General features: G+C 29.0%; 1 protein-coding gene across 1 annotated transcript in view; it reads left to right on the forward strand.

Moving 5' to 3' along the window:
- Nucleotides 1–10,443: 10,443 nt before the first annotated feature.
- Nucleotides 10,444–17,226, forward strand: part of LOC132929480 (homeobox protein orthopedia) — a 35,301-nt gene continuing 28,518 nt past the window's right edge. The window contains exons 1-2 of the mRNA XM_060994859.1: nt 10,444–11,191; nt 14,907–15,385. Coding sequence (XP_060850842.1) covers nt 11,149–11,191; nt 14,907–15,385 — 522 coding nt within the window. The 5' untranslated portion in view covers nt 10,444–11,148. The remainder of the gene's footprint in view (nt 11,192–14,906; nt 15,386–17,226) is intronic.

Raw genomic sequence — 17,226 nt, forward strand, 5'->3', positions numbered from 1 at the left:
TATTATATCAATTTTTAATTTTTTTTTTTATCATACAATCATCACGATATATTAATATTAACCACGCGTAGCGCATATAATATAGGAGCATGTACAAGATAGCGTAAAAATGGTATCAATTGTGAAGGTGATTTAGGTAAGACACTGATAAAAAGCGTATAGCTGTATCATAAATTCATGACACATATGCCTAATTAAACAATAAATATTTATGTTATAGTATCAGTATGTATATGGTAGCCATAACATAAATCGCTGCAGTTTGTATAATGTTTTGTCACAAACTGCAGTATAATGTTAAATTTTTATTTGTCACAGTTTATTTAGAAATAGGGTAATTTTACCGCAGTTTACCAGCTCCTACAAAAATGTGGTCCTACATTTCGAACAATATTATTAAAATCAATTAACATATTAAAGACAAATCGGTTTTATTATTTATGGACCATTAATGAATCCTATAAAAATTAATGTAAAATATTAAATGATTAAAAATAAAATCAAAACTGCTGATTTAACATCTCAAGATAATCCACACAACATTTATCAAGAGTAAATACTTTGAATTAATTTTGTTGCCCTTAGCAAATTAGTAAAAATGCATCAAAACAACTTATTAAAATTCAGAGAAAATGGAAATTAACCATACTTTCTTTTATTGAACATTTTAACTCTTCTCTTAAATTAAGAAATATTTCTTTTTAAAATTTTTTAACTAGAGAAATATATTATGAAGAAAAAATAGAATCATTATTTTTATAGTTCTGAATTATTGTATTTAAGAGAATCAGAATTTTGGTTTGCAGATGGAAAATTTAATTTTGCCCTAGTTTCTTCAAGCAATTGTATACAATTTACAATTCATGGATCAATCAAGAGAGGAAAAGATCAAATATCTTTACTTCTAGTGCAAGCATGTCAAACATGTGGCCCCAGCCAAATTGTAAAATCGAATCAAATGTGGTTCAAATCAAAAATTTTGTTAAGTTTGATACTTAAAAAATGTGTAAACTATTTACTATGATAGCCATGATTAGTTATTTTTTTTTTGTCATTGTGTTAAATTATATGGTTATTAATTAAATAACTATAAAATATAAATATAAATTATAAATCCTATACTAAATAATAGGTACATAATAATATAATATTATCAATATAAATATATATAATATAAATTTTCATATTTTATATATATATTCATATACATATAGGTAGGTATTTATTACTTTATCGCAAGTAAACATAAAAACATCTTTTAAATATATTTAGGAAATTCAGACAATTCACTTATGATATTTTGTGAAAATAAGCCTAACTTGTGTAGATACAATAGTTTAATCAACCAAAAATATTTCACTATGACTTACTTCGTGTATAAGATACTATATATATATATATATAGTATATCTAATTATAAAATCAACTGAATTTAAATTTTCATTCAAAAACCTCTAAAAATGAAATAATTTTTAAATCAATTTTTATAAATTATAATTGATATACTATTTTCAGATTATGTATATATGAATGCATTATATTTATTATTTTTATGATTTATACTAAAGTTGTAATAATGAAAGATAACCCGTGCCAATACAAAATATTATTGAACATATTAAAACTTTAAATAGTTTTACTTTAGTTATATTAAAAATAACTTAACTATAGTCATTCAATTGTTAATAGGTATCCTATACGAATACAAATTACAAATTATTCGTTATAATTTACTATTTAGTTTGTATTTATTTTGAGTTTCTATTAAGTTATCAGCTGATCAAATATCGCTCACTAGTATAAATTGCTCAAATAGCTGTGTTTCACTTTAAAACGACAACGCGCCAATAATGTATTTTGTTACAAATATTGTTACTTGTTTTTATGACACGTGTCTATTCACGACAACCGATTTGCAAACCATTTATTGACACGTGGCACAGCATTATTGTCATTGAAAATAATTTTAATTTAATATTGATGGTAGACGGTAGTATTACTATTTATTAACGTGAATATGGTTTTAATCATCACACAAGGGTATATAATAATGTATTGACTTTCACATATGACTGTATGAGCATGAGCATACGTATGTATAATGTATTATAATATGTTAGCATATGTATTATAATGTTATAATAGGTTATTATAGTTCGATTTCCAATTAATATATATATAAATATATAATTAATAACAAATTAGTACATTTTAATTAGAGGTTCTAAGTAATTGAAAAATAATAATTAATAATTATTAATATTAATAAAAAATAATAATAATTTTTTCATAAATATTTTCCTAAGTTATTGAATTCTGTAAATATTAACAATAACCAAAAACATTATACATAGGAAAACATTATTCTATTTATATTTATATAGGTATATAATAAACTATATAGATATCTACGTTTTATAAACTTGAAAGTCAAAATAATTTTTGATTTATCGTAGAACAACGATTGATACTCTTAGAACGAGAATAAACAAAAATAAATTATAATACGTAATAATAATCTGTAGTAATAAATTAGCACTAATTCGCATTTTTAATGATAGAAAAATAATTATAATATTTTGAATTATTACAATTATTATTATATTATAAGTAATCACTATGTAACAGTGTCCATTGCAGGGTGATGTTGAAAAAATTACATCATGTATGTAGATAATATTGAGGTATAACGATATGCACAAATAATAATATAAATATTAATGCTACTTAAATACTATGTACAATTGATATGGTAGGGAGATACGAAAGTTATATCTTGTCGAGTAGATGGGTTGAGTAGTCGACTATGAAATTAATTAAGACGGAGATGTTTGGGAATTATAGGGTCAATTGTTATTATTGCGATACAATATACATACTACGTTTTACCATAATCGTTGATTAAATAATTAGTATAAAATGTATTAATTGTCAATTCATGTATATACATTTTATAAGAAATAATTTGTACATTTAGATAGGTTATAGGTATTTTGATTTTTCTTCTTTTTACGGATAATTATACGTATACCAAAATCTGGAGCAAAATTTCTTTTAAACATGACAGAAACTGCTTTTATCACTTAAAACATAATATTATTGTTTATTTTTAATTATGATGAACACATTTAAAACGATCGGATGAAGCACTGAACTAAGAATAATCAATAACAAATATCTAATCAATTAGATTCAATTTTTATTTACACACATAAAATGAATAATAACCTCGTAAGGGTACCTAACTAACTTTTTAAATTAAAAGTATAACGAAATAATAGTTTGCAAATTGATTAGTCATTTCCGTGTGCCTTTTAAACGCTTAAACCCATCATCGACACGTATATAGTTCTTTCTATACATTATTGTTTTTTCCTATTTTCACAGTTTTAACGTTTCATTATTTCAGAGGGTACTCGCCCTTAACCGGTAATGATCTAGCAAAAGTGAAACCACCCTTTTACTAAACCTGACTTGTTTTGCATTTTGGTGAAAGGAAGATAGTAAGTAATAAAACCTAAAGTAACAATAGTGTTTCCTGCTTTTAAAAACATTGCACAGTATTAAATATTAATGAAGTGTGATTCATTAACTTCATTCATCAACGTCTTAAGTCATAAGACACCTAAATCAAAATAACCATAATAATACCAGTTTTAAAATTATTTTTTTATAAACACTTCTGAAGCCATCAACGCTTGATAACCTCTAAAATACAATATTTTTGAAGAAAAATTGATTCAAATTACTTCTACTATACCTATTTATAAACATAATAATATAAATTAAAAATCATAAAAAGATGCCATTGTTATAATCGCAATTTCGCTTGAATAATACCTAAAATAAATTTAAAAATATTCTATGATTATTAAATCGGAATTAACACACACACACACACTCGAGCACAAATATACACATTCACATAGCAAACATTACCTAACTTGGTCAGTATTTACCCGTCGACCCCGGCTGTTCGAGGTATTACACCACTACACATCTAATTATATACTTAAATAGTTATATAAATTGAACTCCTAGATGTTGTAGTGCGGGTGGCACTGAGTAGTTTCAGGTGTCCAGCCGTGCATATTATCGCTATATATATAATATATATATATGCTTTTGGCTCGTACATTTATACAATAATTATAACTTACAAGAGCAAATTACAAGCTTAATGATTTAGATTTTGTACTTATTTGTTCTCGTATCACCTATCTACAAACATGCTATCAAAATTTGATTGTAAATGATTAACAACCACTAATTTATATAATTGAGTTTCATTTGTTTTTATTATGATTGGTTTTAACCAAGCTTTCAACTATGACCATTGACCATATTGTTTTTTGAAATCGATTATTTACCATAAAACATGTCTTTCAGAACGAGAAGTGAAACGAGTGCCTTAATTTGATTAATGTAGGTATCTTATTTTGTTTTTTTAATGTGTGTACCGTGCTACCAAAATAAAAAAGTTGCTTTGTTTTAACTGCAATTTTAAACGTAAAATGATTATATTAGTAATGTTTAAGGTATACAATCTAACAATATTGAAATTTAAAAATTAAATACACGAAAGCATCATATTTATTTTAATTTATAATATGATGTAGGTACTAGGTAGGTACCTATAGGGTATAAGTTATTATTTTGTTAGTTAAACGTTTTTGTTAATAAATAGAACTATGAATATAGGTTTTGTACAACAATAAATTATTATAATAATTATTACTCATACTCTACTTCGTATTTTCAAATTCCAACTTCACTGTTCTGTAAACAATAATACAAAATATTATACTCCTCTTTTCCACTTATGCTGTAGTATTATTATTTATTAATACTTTTATATATACATAGGTACCTACGTCATATACGATATTGTTATGAGTGGTTTTTTTTTATTACTTCTATTATTAAAAATTCCATTCCCGGGCACCGACCGAATATGTGCAACGTACGCTACTCGAAAGTCAAGTGTCAGTATACCTGCAGAAACTGTAGCAATACTAATAAACGAGACTTTGAGCATCAAACGAAAACGTCATTTTAATGTTTCAGGAATTTTTCCAGGGACTGAGAGTGCTGGAAGGGAGGGGGGCGAGATCTTTCAGCAAAAGCGCAAAGGGTAGGGTGAATGTGTGTGTGTTTGTGTGTGAGTGTATATAGAGTCGTTTAGGCCACGTGCCAGTGGCAGGCACGTGTTTCAGGTATAGCGTGTAATTTGATTTGACGTTCCGTTAATTAATGAACACAAAGGAGTTCGTAGGGAAAATGGTGGAGGATGAGTCTGGGATTTATTGATCTACATGGCCTGTGAAAACTAATAAAAATGAAATATTGATGTAACAATAACAATATTTAAATGTTCACAATAACTAAAAAATTATAAAATAAAACGCATTATTGATAAAAACAATATTAGTTGGCGTGTAGGAAATTATTAAAATATACTTTACTCAGGTTATATCTAATTATTAATAACAACAGATACCAGATAATATACCATTAAGTAATATATTAAGTATAGTATCTATATACCATATATTGATATATCTGTGATTGACGATCGTTATATTATGTCTAAATAAATTCGTTTACTATATGTATTATAATTTAAAAATAGTATAAATGCTTGATGTTGGTATCTGTATTAATATAAACAATGAGATAAATATATATATGAAAAAACAGTAAAAAAAAATAGAGTTTTGTTATTTTTTTTTTTTTTTTTTTTTTGTCATTTTGATATGTACTTATTTAAAATGTATTTTTTAAGAGTTTAATTATACTTTATTTTAATTATATTCATGTACTTGAAAAAGTATTGTTGCAGTTTATTAAAATCAATTACGTTTTATTCCAATAAAAACTATATTATATATTATAAAAATTAAAAATAATTGTTCAGATATTCCGTTCTAAATTCCACACAGAAAGGATATATATTGAAACAAAACTTACCTTTTTATGATTTTGTTAGACGTGTACACACTATTATACTGAATATTATAATATACATAGGAGGATGTCAATAAATCATACTGTATTGGAAAACCTATGTGGAATATAAGGTAGTTTTACATAGGTGTATTACTGTATTACAAATTTTAAGCAATTATGTATTTTATTTTACCTATAATCTTAATATTAGCGCATCCACAATTATTTTTCCATATGCATAATATTATTATAATACTATTATGTGCTTGCGTGAACTTAGGAAAATAGTATAACTTGTTATTTTTAATATTAATTCGATTTTGAATACAATTACATTTAACAAATTTACATGTATCAATGCGTATATTACTTATTAGTTAAATATTAATAAAAGGAAAAATTAAACCATCAATTTATATAAAATATTTTGAATATTTCAATTAGGTGTCTTTATTGAACGTTTGAAAATTACTGTATATTATAAAACGTGCATTGTATTAAAGTAGGTACCTACCTAGTTTTATTAATTTCAATAGATGTTGTGCCCCACCTTCAAATTATTATTTAATGAATTACATACAAATGATTAAAAAATGAGGTAGATGACATTTATGATAATATAATATATTGATAGGTATATGCTTAATTAAATAGTGATTACTGGTTTGTAATACGAGCTAAACAAAATATAAATATAACACTTAAATGATTTTTCATATGATATAATAATTTTTATGAAACGTGTAGTTAGCACAAATTATATAATAATTAATTAGTTATAAATATTTAAAGTTTAGTTGAGCCGAGTGAAGTGGCACAGAGGTACTCTGAAAAATGTTGGTCCATTACAACTCTGCTCATCTAAACTTTAAATACTTTAAAAGTTATAACTAATTAATTATTCTTTCGAAATTTGATTTTTATATATTGAAATTGAAATTCTCAGAAAAATATTCTGCTTTTGAATTTAATAGCAAATAAATATAATATATTCTAATGTATACTGTAAAATAGTGCTTAATAGTTAATTCTGCTCAAATAAATTAGTGTTTATAAACATTTAAAATTATCACTACTTGTACCTTTATAATATATATTATATACCTATAGACTTTACTTAGGTGTATAATTAATAAGTAGGGAACGGATTGTATTATAATAATAAAAAAATCAATATATATATATGTATCAATTTTTCTTAAAATATGGAATAAAAAATCTTAAATATGTAAATATTAAAAAAATGTATTTGTATTGAAAATTACAAAAAAATAAATATTAAATAAAAATACCAAATACAAATGATATAGGTACTAGGTATATAAAATTATGAATATTATTCCGGAACAAAGCAATGAGAAACAACATATTGTTGTAGGTTTACAAATAAAAAATTACGACGGTTTGGCCAGAAAACCAAACCTACTTTTTTATTGTCTAAAAAACTGTTTTACATCAATAGATGTGATAGGGACATAATTCTTATTCACTATATCAGAAGGAGTGTATTCAATTCCCAGAGATCCTTGTTGAATTGTTCCTATTAAAATAATATCTCTGTCAAAAATGACATATCTTGTTGTTTTAGACGAAGCAGATGATGTTAAACGTCGGCGAAAATCAATAAAAAAAAAATAAAAAATTACTAAAAATATGTACTTATTTACCAAATATATAAGAATATGTAAAATAAATTTGGGTTTATTTCAATTAGAATGATCTAAATCGTACATAATTTTTAATAAGTATTTATAAACAAAGCACTAAAATATAATACAATGAAACCTCTAAATACCAGGCATTCTTCGCCGTATTTTGGTCCGTTATTTAGTGGTCTTCGCTATTTAGAGTGTTCGGTATTTAGGAGATTTCCTGTATAAAAGTGTTGAAAATATCCCCATACCCATAAAAACGTCCGCTATTCGGAGGTGTCCACTAGCTACTTAGATGTGTCCATTAAGGGAGGTTTCGTTGTATATTATTCAAAACTAATTTTGAATTATGAAAATGAATAAAAATAAATTTTATTACAAATAAAAATATGTACAGATAAAATATTTTACATACATTTATATATATATATATATATATTACATTTGAGACACTTAGGTATTATTTTAAACATTTATTCGGCGACCCACTAAGAGTAGAACTTTAAGATAAAGTAGAATAATTATCTGATCGGTCTCTAGGGGAATTCCTTTTTAGTGCGAATCCTTGTAACATCGTTATTCATCATCACCATCACTGTCATCATCATTTGCCAACCCCCCCTACTCAACAAAAATTTGTCATAATAAAATTGTCGATAAAATTATATACACACTATATATACATGGATATATATTAAAACATTTGTTTGTTTTAGATTTTAGACGAAGTATTTAATTAAGTATTGATTTTACAATGATGTGTGTGTGTGTGTGTGTGTGTGTGTGTGTGTGTGTGTGTGAGTGTGTTTTTTGTGCATGTATGCTTATAATATAGACACACGATTTATAGTAGAAAAAATTATTCGATTTTCAACTTCAATACCTTTTTTTAAAATAAAAACAAATCTATTTGTTACTCTGAGGAGGCACCTATACATTTAATACGATTTTATCATAAGAAAAAAATATATTGATAATAAGTATAACTTAATATAAAATAAATGTAGTACTACCCACGTGGGTACTTTTAAGACTATAAACAGTATATAAACACTTAAAAAATCACAAATATTCGGAAAATATTGGAGTTATGACACAAAATATACATATATGATACAAATTTCTATGAAAATATTTTATAATTTACCTATTCATATTACTACTCAATATGTTATATTAGATGTTGGTGTATTATTTGTGTATGTATATTATTTTATTAAATATTAATTTATATTTCTATAAAGACTTGAGAAGTACCTATATGAAACCCATTGAATATTTTTTTGCCTGAAACCTTTACACTTAAATATAATATTAAATATCATTTACCTATTGGCAATGTTCTTATATATAAGTGATAATAGTTAATAATATCACACATGCACCGTTTTATTACATGTGAGTACCTCTTAATACCTATATAATATATATATATATATATATTGTATAGTATTTTCAGTCAATACATAAATAAACAATTATAGTACAAATTATTTATTACAGTACAAATAATATACATATAAATATATAATATGTTTAACGTTCATGTAACAATAACTAAGTACATATTTAAATATTTTTGATAATTTTGCCAAAATGTAAGTTATATAAATATGTTACGGGAAAAGTAGGAAGTAAAATCAATTATTATTATTATTACTTATAGATAAAAATTATTATTTTACGCATTTATGTTCACTGCAATTGACATTTAGAAATAAGTAATATATACATATATTACTGTGCGTGTAAATATCGGACGAATATGTCGTCTGCAGAGAAAAACGGTCACATCGAAGTCGGCGCCGCAGAAGCTGCAGGTATACCAATATTATATGTATATGTATGTAATAATAATATATTAATATGTGTACATAATATATATATTAAAAGTAGAATTCGCAGAGAGAATGCTTATACAATATTATGTTATTATTATCTACATTCCACAGTATAATATTATCATGTCGTTTCTGATTCTATCAATCTACCCGCGTGCAATAAATTCATATTGCGAATGCAGCCGCGTGCATATATGTACTATTATATAATATGTGTGTGGGCATGCACTTAATTTAATCGTACATCATATATATATATATATATATATATATTATATATTATATTAAGAATATATATGGGCAAAATGAAAACAAATAAACCGTATGACGACGGTAAAAATAAAACAAATAAATAAAAGAAAAATCGGGATATACCTACATATATATATATATACGCAGGACGAAAGAAATAAAAACCTGCTCCCTCGGCATAAACGCGCGGCACTTGACGTTATACCCACTCTAATCAATATTTCATTAGCCCGTCTGTAGGTATAATATTATATACCTGGGAATTCGGTAGAAATGAAAAAAAAAATAAAATACGAAAAACAGCGAGCGCTTTCCACTCGCTCCCCGCACGCCCGCAGAGCAAAGTTATTCACTTCACTCCACTATTCTTGCCACGACGCCGGTTTTTTTACACGTTCTCCGTCCACCGAGTCTCACTCGCTCGCTCGCCCGGGGAGAGTGGGGGGGGGCACTCTCTCTCTCTACAGTCGCGTTTAGGATTCATTCATTTTCAATTCGCATAACTATCTCATCTACTCGAGTGCCGCGGGCCACTAAGCGACGGAGGTGGCGGTGCCCACCGGCGGTGCGGTGGCGTCGGTCGGCGGGTGGACGGCGAGTGAACGGCCGCGAACGTGCGGCGTGCAGTGTCGACGGGGCTCCCGGGTCCGACGTTGACCACGCCCACGTCGGCCGCCGATTGGTCCAATCAGAGCGGCGGCCGGATGCTGCTGTTGGCGATGCCAACGCCTCTCGGCACGACGCGCGTCGCTGACGAGCGGCGGCCGCCGCCGGGGGCCGCAGCCGCGATATAGGTATATGCCGGCGCGGGCCATACAAACAGCCGCCGCCGCTGTGTCGCTGACGCGTTTTTCGAATGCAACACCCGCGCCGACGTGGTTACATCACACGCGCTAGTACTACGTATCGCATCACACCGTCGTCGATATATATCGCTCGCAGCGCGCGTGCAGATATCATATTTTATCGAGTACCTACTTAAATATAATAATATATAAGTCTTCGGTTCGTACATACTGTCGTCTCCGCGGCGTACCATTCGCGCCAGTGCGTGTAAGACACAACGAAAATAATATCAATAATAGTGACAGTCAGTGTCCGTTCGCGAGTTGACGTTATCCTCCGCGTCACTGTTTGTGCACCGTCCACTGCCGATCGGACACAAAGATTTTCACGCGCGATCAACGCGGCGTCTATGACGACCTCGGCCAACCGTCGGCCGTGCCCTCCTCGAGGGACGTCTGCCGCCGGTGGTTCGTTCGGCCGTTGCGGGTCAGACGTCGCCGCCACGCGATCGAAAACCGATAGTGTTTAGCGATTTTTCGTCTTACCGAATCCGTCCTCGTCGTGGTTCTGATAAAATCGCCTTGATACATTTTTTTGCGAACGCCGAGAACTAAAAATCGATCACAATTCTGTCATCGATACCGTTTAGGCCGGGGTTAAGGCCGAACATGCTAAACAACATCAGTATAATCGGCCCGAACAATGTCGGCGGTAAGCATAATATTTATAATGTACAATTATATTACAATATGGAGAAAATAAACGTATATTTATGATTTATAGTGTTCGCGCCCATAATTTTTTAAATATATTATACAAATATTATGATTATTAGGTAATTATATCGTTGAAACGTCAACCGTGTATTATAAATTAAATCGTTGAGTTAAAAATAAATTATAACTAATTTTTATTTTGAATACATAACTGTGATGGAGTTCCAATAATATGGTTGTAAATAGGTACGTATATAAATCACATTTAATACCTACCGGTTTAAATGTTATTAATGATCTTTAAGTGCTCTTCAAAAACCATGTAGATATAGGTAATGCAATTGTAAACAATGTAAACGATTCTAAATTAATTTTTTGTTTATACATACATACTATATAGCTATACTATGCAAAATACATAATAATATAATTTACATGTTGAAAAATGACATTAATCGCAACTATTACAATAATTAAAAAATAATAATTTAAATTTAAAACACATATAATTAATACATAAGATATATTATTATAATTGTAATACCATTGCCAATACGTACTGCAAACTACTTTCCTTTACTTTGCTGCAAAGTCTCTGCGTCTGTAGAATCAAAAGATTAATAAACATTAAAACATTATATATTATCTAATGCATTGCCTAAAATCTAGTACCTAAGAATAAATAAAATGTTGAAACAATTTTAAGTGCCATTATATTAACCCATTAAATTCATCAATAAACCATAATTATAATTGAATTTTGTAATATACTTTTAAGGCAATATATAAGTACGATTTCCCTGATATTTCATGATGTTTAAAATTAATAAATTATTTAATTGGCTTCGTTTAGAGTACAAACTTAATAAATAATAGACAAATTGCATTATCATTAAACATTTTTACTTGTTTGAACTATCATATTATATGTATTATTATCTATAGTAATATAGTTATATTATATCATCATCTATAATCAATATTATATAGATAATAAAAATAACCATTTATTATACGGAAATAGGTATTAATACAATATAATTATTAAATGTTATATCTATATAAACTATGTGTATTCATCACATAATATATTATCTTTACACTTTACACATAACTTAAATCCAACAATAAAATAAATATCCTAAAAGTTGATTATGGGTAATGATCACGTTATTATTTTGGCCTATAAGTTATATTCGTTGATATACAGTATTTGTTTAACATTCAACTGTTATTTGGTTGAATGCCGACTTAAAAAGAAACGACAAAATTAGTAAAATATACGATAGTGGCCATATGATGAAATGTGCCATGTTTTGTCAGTAGGTATTGTATTGACTGACATGGACATTGCATGAACTATGAACAGTAATAAATGTTCACTTAAATTTTTACGACCATATAATATAATATAACTATATGCATTACAACATTTCTATACTTTATATAGCTTATGATATACCCACCTTTGATTATATATATATATATATATAGGTACCTATATATTATAATGTATAGAAAACGAAATGGTATTTTAAATTACTTAAAATCAGTAAATGTGCTCTTATAATAAATATAAAGTTGAGCAGACGCGGGAAAGCTTAAAGATTTAAAAAATAAATAAAACAAAATGGTAATTTTTTCACACAAACATAATACTATATATTATTATAGGTATACTAGAACAATAAAAAAAAAACTGGTAGAATATAAAATAATACACGGATACTCTCCAGGTAATATAATATAGGTACCTATTTATTATTACGCATGCGTAGTATAATATGTACCAATATTTTAGTAGGTACCTATAGGTATATATATTTTACAGTTATTATATTACCTATATGTGTATATGTGTAAGCAGTGGCGTAAGGGGGAGGGACGATGGTGATGAGTTCTTCCCCCTCGTAAGGTGGACTGACTTACATAGTAATTGGTCGATTTTATAATTTATATTAAATTATTACTTGACATTTTTCAATAGTATTCTTTTTTTTTTTGTTTAATTGTGTATTTCAGACGTTTAGATTCGAAAAATGGTTCTAGTACATTCTGTATCTGAATTCCATGTAAATTAATATTAATTTTTTTATTATTTAACCCCCCTTTTCCCACACATCGCCAAGTCTCAAGACACCCCTATGTGTAAGTGTAATTTACTAATATATTAATTATATTATAATAATATAATATAGAAACCATATATATAAATTAAATTACAAATAATATTACTACATTTTTTTTAAGTTCCACGGGGAGCATGAAAATCGTTTTTGTTACAACCTCTTTATGTACCTATCTAATTGTTTTCTATATTCAAATGATTGCAAAATCATTAAAAAATGCATTTTTTAGTATCTATTTTCTATCTATATAAGTAACGCAAAGTGCAAACATAACTTTCCATAATTCACGTTTATATATATTTATATTATAAGAACCGGAAAATTTCAATATGTTGTCGTTTCAGATTGGTAATATTATGTCAATTATACACCTATAATCTATATATTATATTATATAATTATAATAATTAAAACAGTTGTCGATTTAGTTGTATCGCAGACCGAAATTATAATATGATATAAATTATATAATTGTATTTCATCTGAGGGCATAACGGTAACCGATTGAGAAAAATAGTAAGAGCTATAGTGAACTGAAATGATATATATAACCATTATTATAGAGCACGGGCGACGCGATGAATCCGCGTGGATAACGATGAGTACGCATGTCCATCATATCTCGCCTTCTGGACTATGCATACCCATGTACTTACATGTACGTACAGCCTAAACAGGGTAATTCCCCAAGCACGATTACTCTCTCTCTTACTTTTACTAATGAATTTGTTCGAATGACAAAAAATCACAAATTTTTGAATAAAAAATGGTAATTATTATAGGTACCTACCTATAGGTTATAGGTAAATCAGGCTTTTGAATAGCTACGCGTTATTGGAAAAAAAAGGGGGTGAGCACGATTGGTAAATCATCCTGTGTATGCGTGTGTGTGGGCGTATTTTACACATTATACACCTATATAGGTACATTATATTATTTAAATTATATATATGTGCAATATACCTGGTGCATAATACACACTACTACACTAGTAAAAGTTTATCGTTGTTATCGAGTGCACCTCGTCCCGTCACTCGCATACGTATTCCGTACAACGGCGTCAGTTGATTATATTGGAAAACTCGGGTTTTGATTGGACCGTCGGTGGGTTAAATTTAATTTGCGACGCCAAATTAGCCCCGTGACAATCGCATCATTACCGTGCGTGCTACCGCAACGTACGCGCGCTCGCTCGCATAACATCATCGCGCGTTGCCTTGCACTGGCGGCGGCGTCGTCATCATTCCTTTTAACATCCATTCAGTCTTCAGAGTTTAGTCCAGCCAAAAATAATATCGACGTCCTAACACACACACGCACTCACACATGCGTATTTATTATAGGTGACTGTTATATGTATATTTTCCTCGGCCGTTAATATATTAAGTCCTGTTGGTACATACGAACATTTTTATACGGTAAAATATATTATATTAATTTTGGTATTCAATACATTTTTATGGTATTAATATATTCATATTATGCATTGTAATTTTTTACATTTAATATACTCTCTCATCGTGTAAAATATATTGACGTGTTTTTTTTTTCTTTATCGTTGATGTCGTTTGCGCATCACAGGCCATAAGGACTTCGATGGTCTCAAACACCGATCGCTACACCAGTTACAGACCGGTGGTGGCGGAGGAGGCGTACACGACGTCGGCGGTGGTCACGGACTCGGCGGCGGCACAGGTAACGGTCATCTGCAGCAAGGCAACGGCCCATCACCGCCGCATCAGCTGTCCACCGGCGCCGGAAGTGGTGGTGGTGGCGGTGGCGGACCGTTCCGGTTATCGTGCGGCGGTTTCGACCTGTCAACCGCCGCCGGTCACGGGCTGGCTGCTGCCGCCGCTGTGGCCGCCGCCGGCGGTGGCGGCGGCGGCGGGCTCAACGGCGACGACGCCGGAAAGCCAAACAAGCAAAAGAGACATAGGACCCGGTTCACGCCGGCGCAACTCAACGAGCTGGAGCGGTGCTTCAGCAAGACCCACTATCCGGACATTTTCATGCGCGAGGAGATCGCCATGCGGATCGGTCTCACCGAGTCCCGAGTACAGGTAATATATTATAATAATATTTACTTTTTATTCAGCGCAAAGAATATAATATATTGTATGCGATATTCATCGGGTGGTCAACAGACCCAAAGCTGCATTCGGCTGGAATACTATTAGACCCATTTGGATTAGAGCCGGTTGGAGCTCCGTGTTTGACCGTATAACTAAAGAAAATAACAACTTTTCTAGATAAATGAATTGAGGGAAGGGGGCTAGTTTAGATCAAACAATATTACTGCGACTAATGCGACTTGTCCTTTGTTATATGTAATCGAACTCGAGCCTATATAAATTATAATTCTTCTAACTGTATTGACGGCGGTAATATTTCACTGTTAGGACATATTATCATGTATAATATATTGTTTTGAAAATTTTTATTTTGACTGCAGTACGATTTATTGTCATGAACCATATACATATGTACTGTGTTTTATATTTAATTAATATATAATTATATTAATAACATGTTATGTATTATGTTTATAATATGATAATCGGTATAAGTATATACCGTGTAGTTTTTGTATATTTAAAAAAATATTTTTCATTATCCAATATCAATTATCTATCGTACATTGTGGGCATTATTTTGGAGGCGTGTCCATACTATGATTACTAAGTTGATTGTACAAGCACACTTACGCAGTTACGCAGTAATTTTACCTTTGTGCCCAGACATCCTTTGATGTTCTTCTGAACACCAATGACATTCGGGTTGGCAGTAATATCAGACACAATTGAGCATATAATTATTATATATTACACCAAAATGCGTACATGTCACCAGCTATAAACGAACAATAATGCACATAATAATATAGGTATTAATACTCGATGTATTTATATTTTTACTAAAAATTTTCATGTATCATTTTACAAAAGTTATATAAATACAATAATATAATCACATACTTAGTATAAGTATATGAATAAATAAAGTCTATTTTCACAAAAAACTGAGTGCATGTAAATTCCACCGATTTACAGGTAGTTGATTTTAGGGTCGGATTTATAACTTATGAATTCCATCAGTAGGTTTTTGCATTGTAAAAAAAAATGTTAACTCCACTAGTAATAAGTAAATGTAAAACTATAAATCAAACGATATTATTAAAATAAAAACCATATATATTTCCAAATTTTTATATTATGAAAAAAAAAATTACCTATATTATAAATTTACTATTTAGCGTGTATATTTTCCAGCTATGACCTAACCTAACCTTGTTGAGTGATACAAAAATTTAATATACACGGTTAATACACTTAATCAAACTAGCACAGGCAATAAGATAACTATTAACTTTACAGTTATATTACTATATTATAATATAGTAGTTAAATACCGATTACATCATTTGCTATCTAGCTAATAGTATTTGTATTTATAATCATCACTTAAAATCAATATTTTAAAATTAACGAGATCGAAAAAACTATATTATACATATAGATATTTAAATTGACATGCAATATTTAAATTATATCTACATTTTAACATACAAATTAAAAACGATACTTCATGTTGTGGAATGCTAATTAATTACTATCATCAAACTAAAATATTTGGTCCGTGTACACGATAAATAATCGATAAAATCTTCCAATTTAAACTTTGAGATTAATTTAAAATTTTGGACAGAAAATTGGATCTAGATTTTACTTTATAAAGAGATCAAAATTAAATATTCCCTGTACTTTTTGTTATGATCGGGAAAAACAAATAAACAAACATTTTCATGCAAATAACAAACAAATTTGATATTATCATTAAAATAATTATTTAGATATAGTATTCGCTCGTAATCGTTTTTCATCATTTACAATGGGTTATTATT

This window comes from Rhopalosiphum padi, chromosome 4, assembly GCF_020882245.1.
Source record: "Rhopalosiphum padi isolate XX-2018 chromosome 4, ASM2088224v1, whole genome shotgun sequence".
NCBI classification, from domain to species: Eukaryota; Metazoa; Arthropoda; class Insecta; order Hemiptera; family Aphididae; genus Rhopalosiphum; species Rhopalosiphum padi.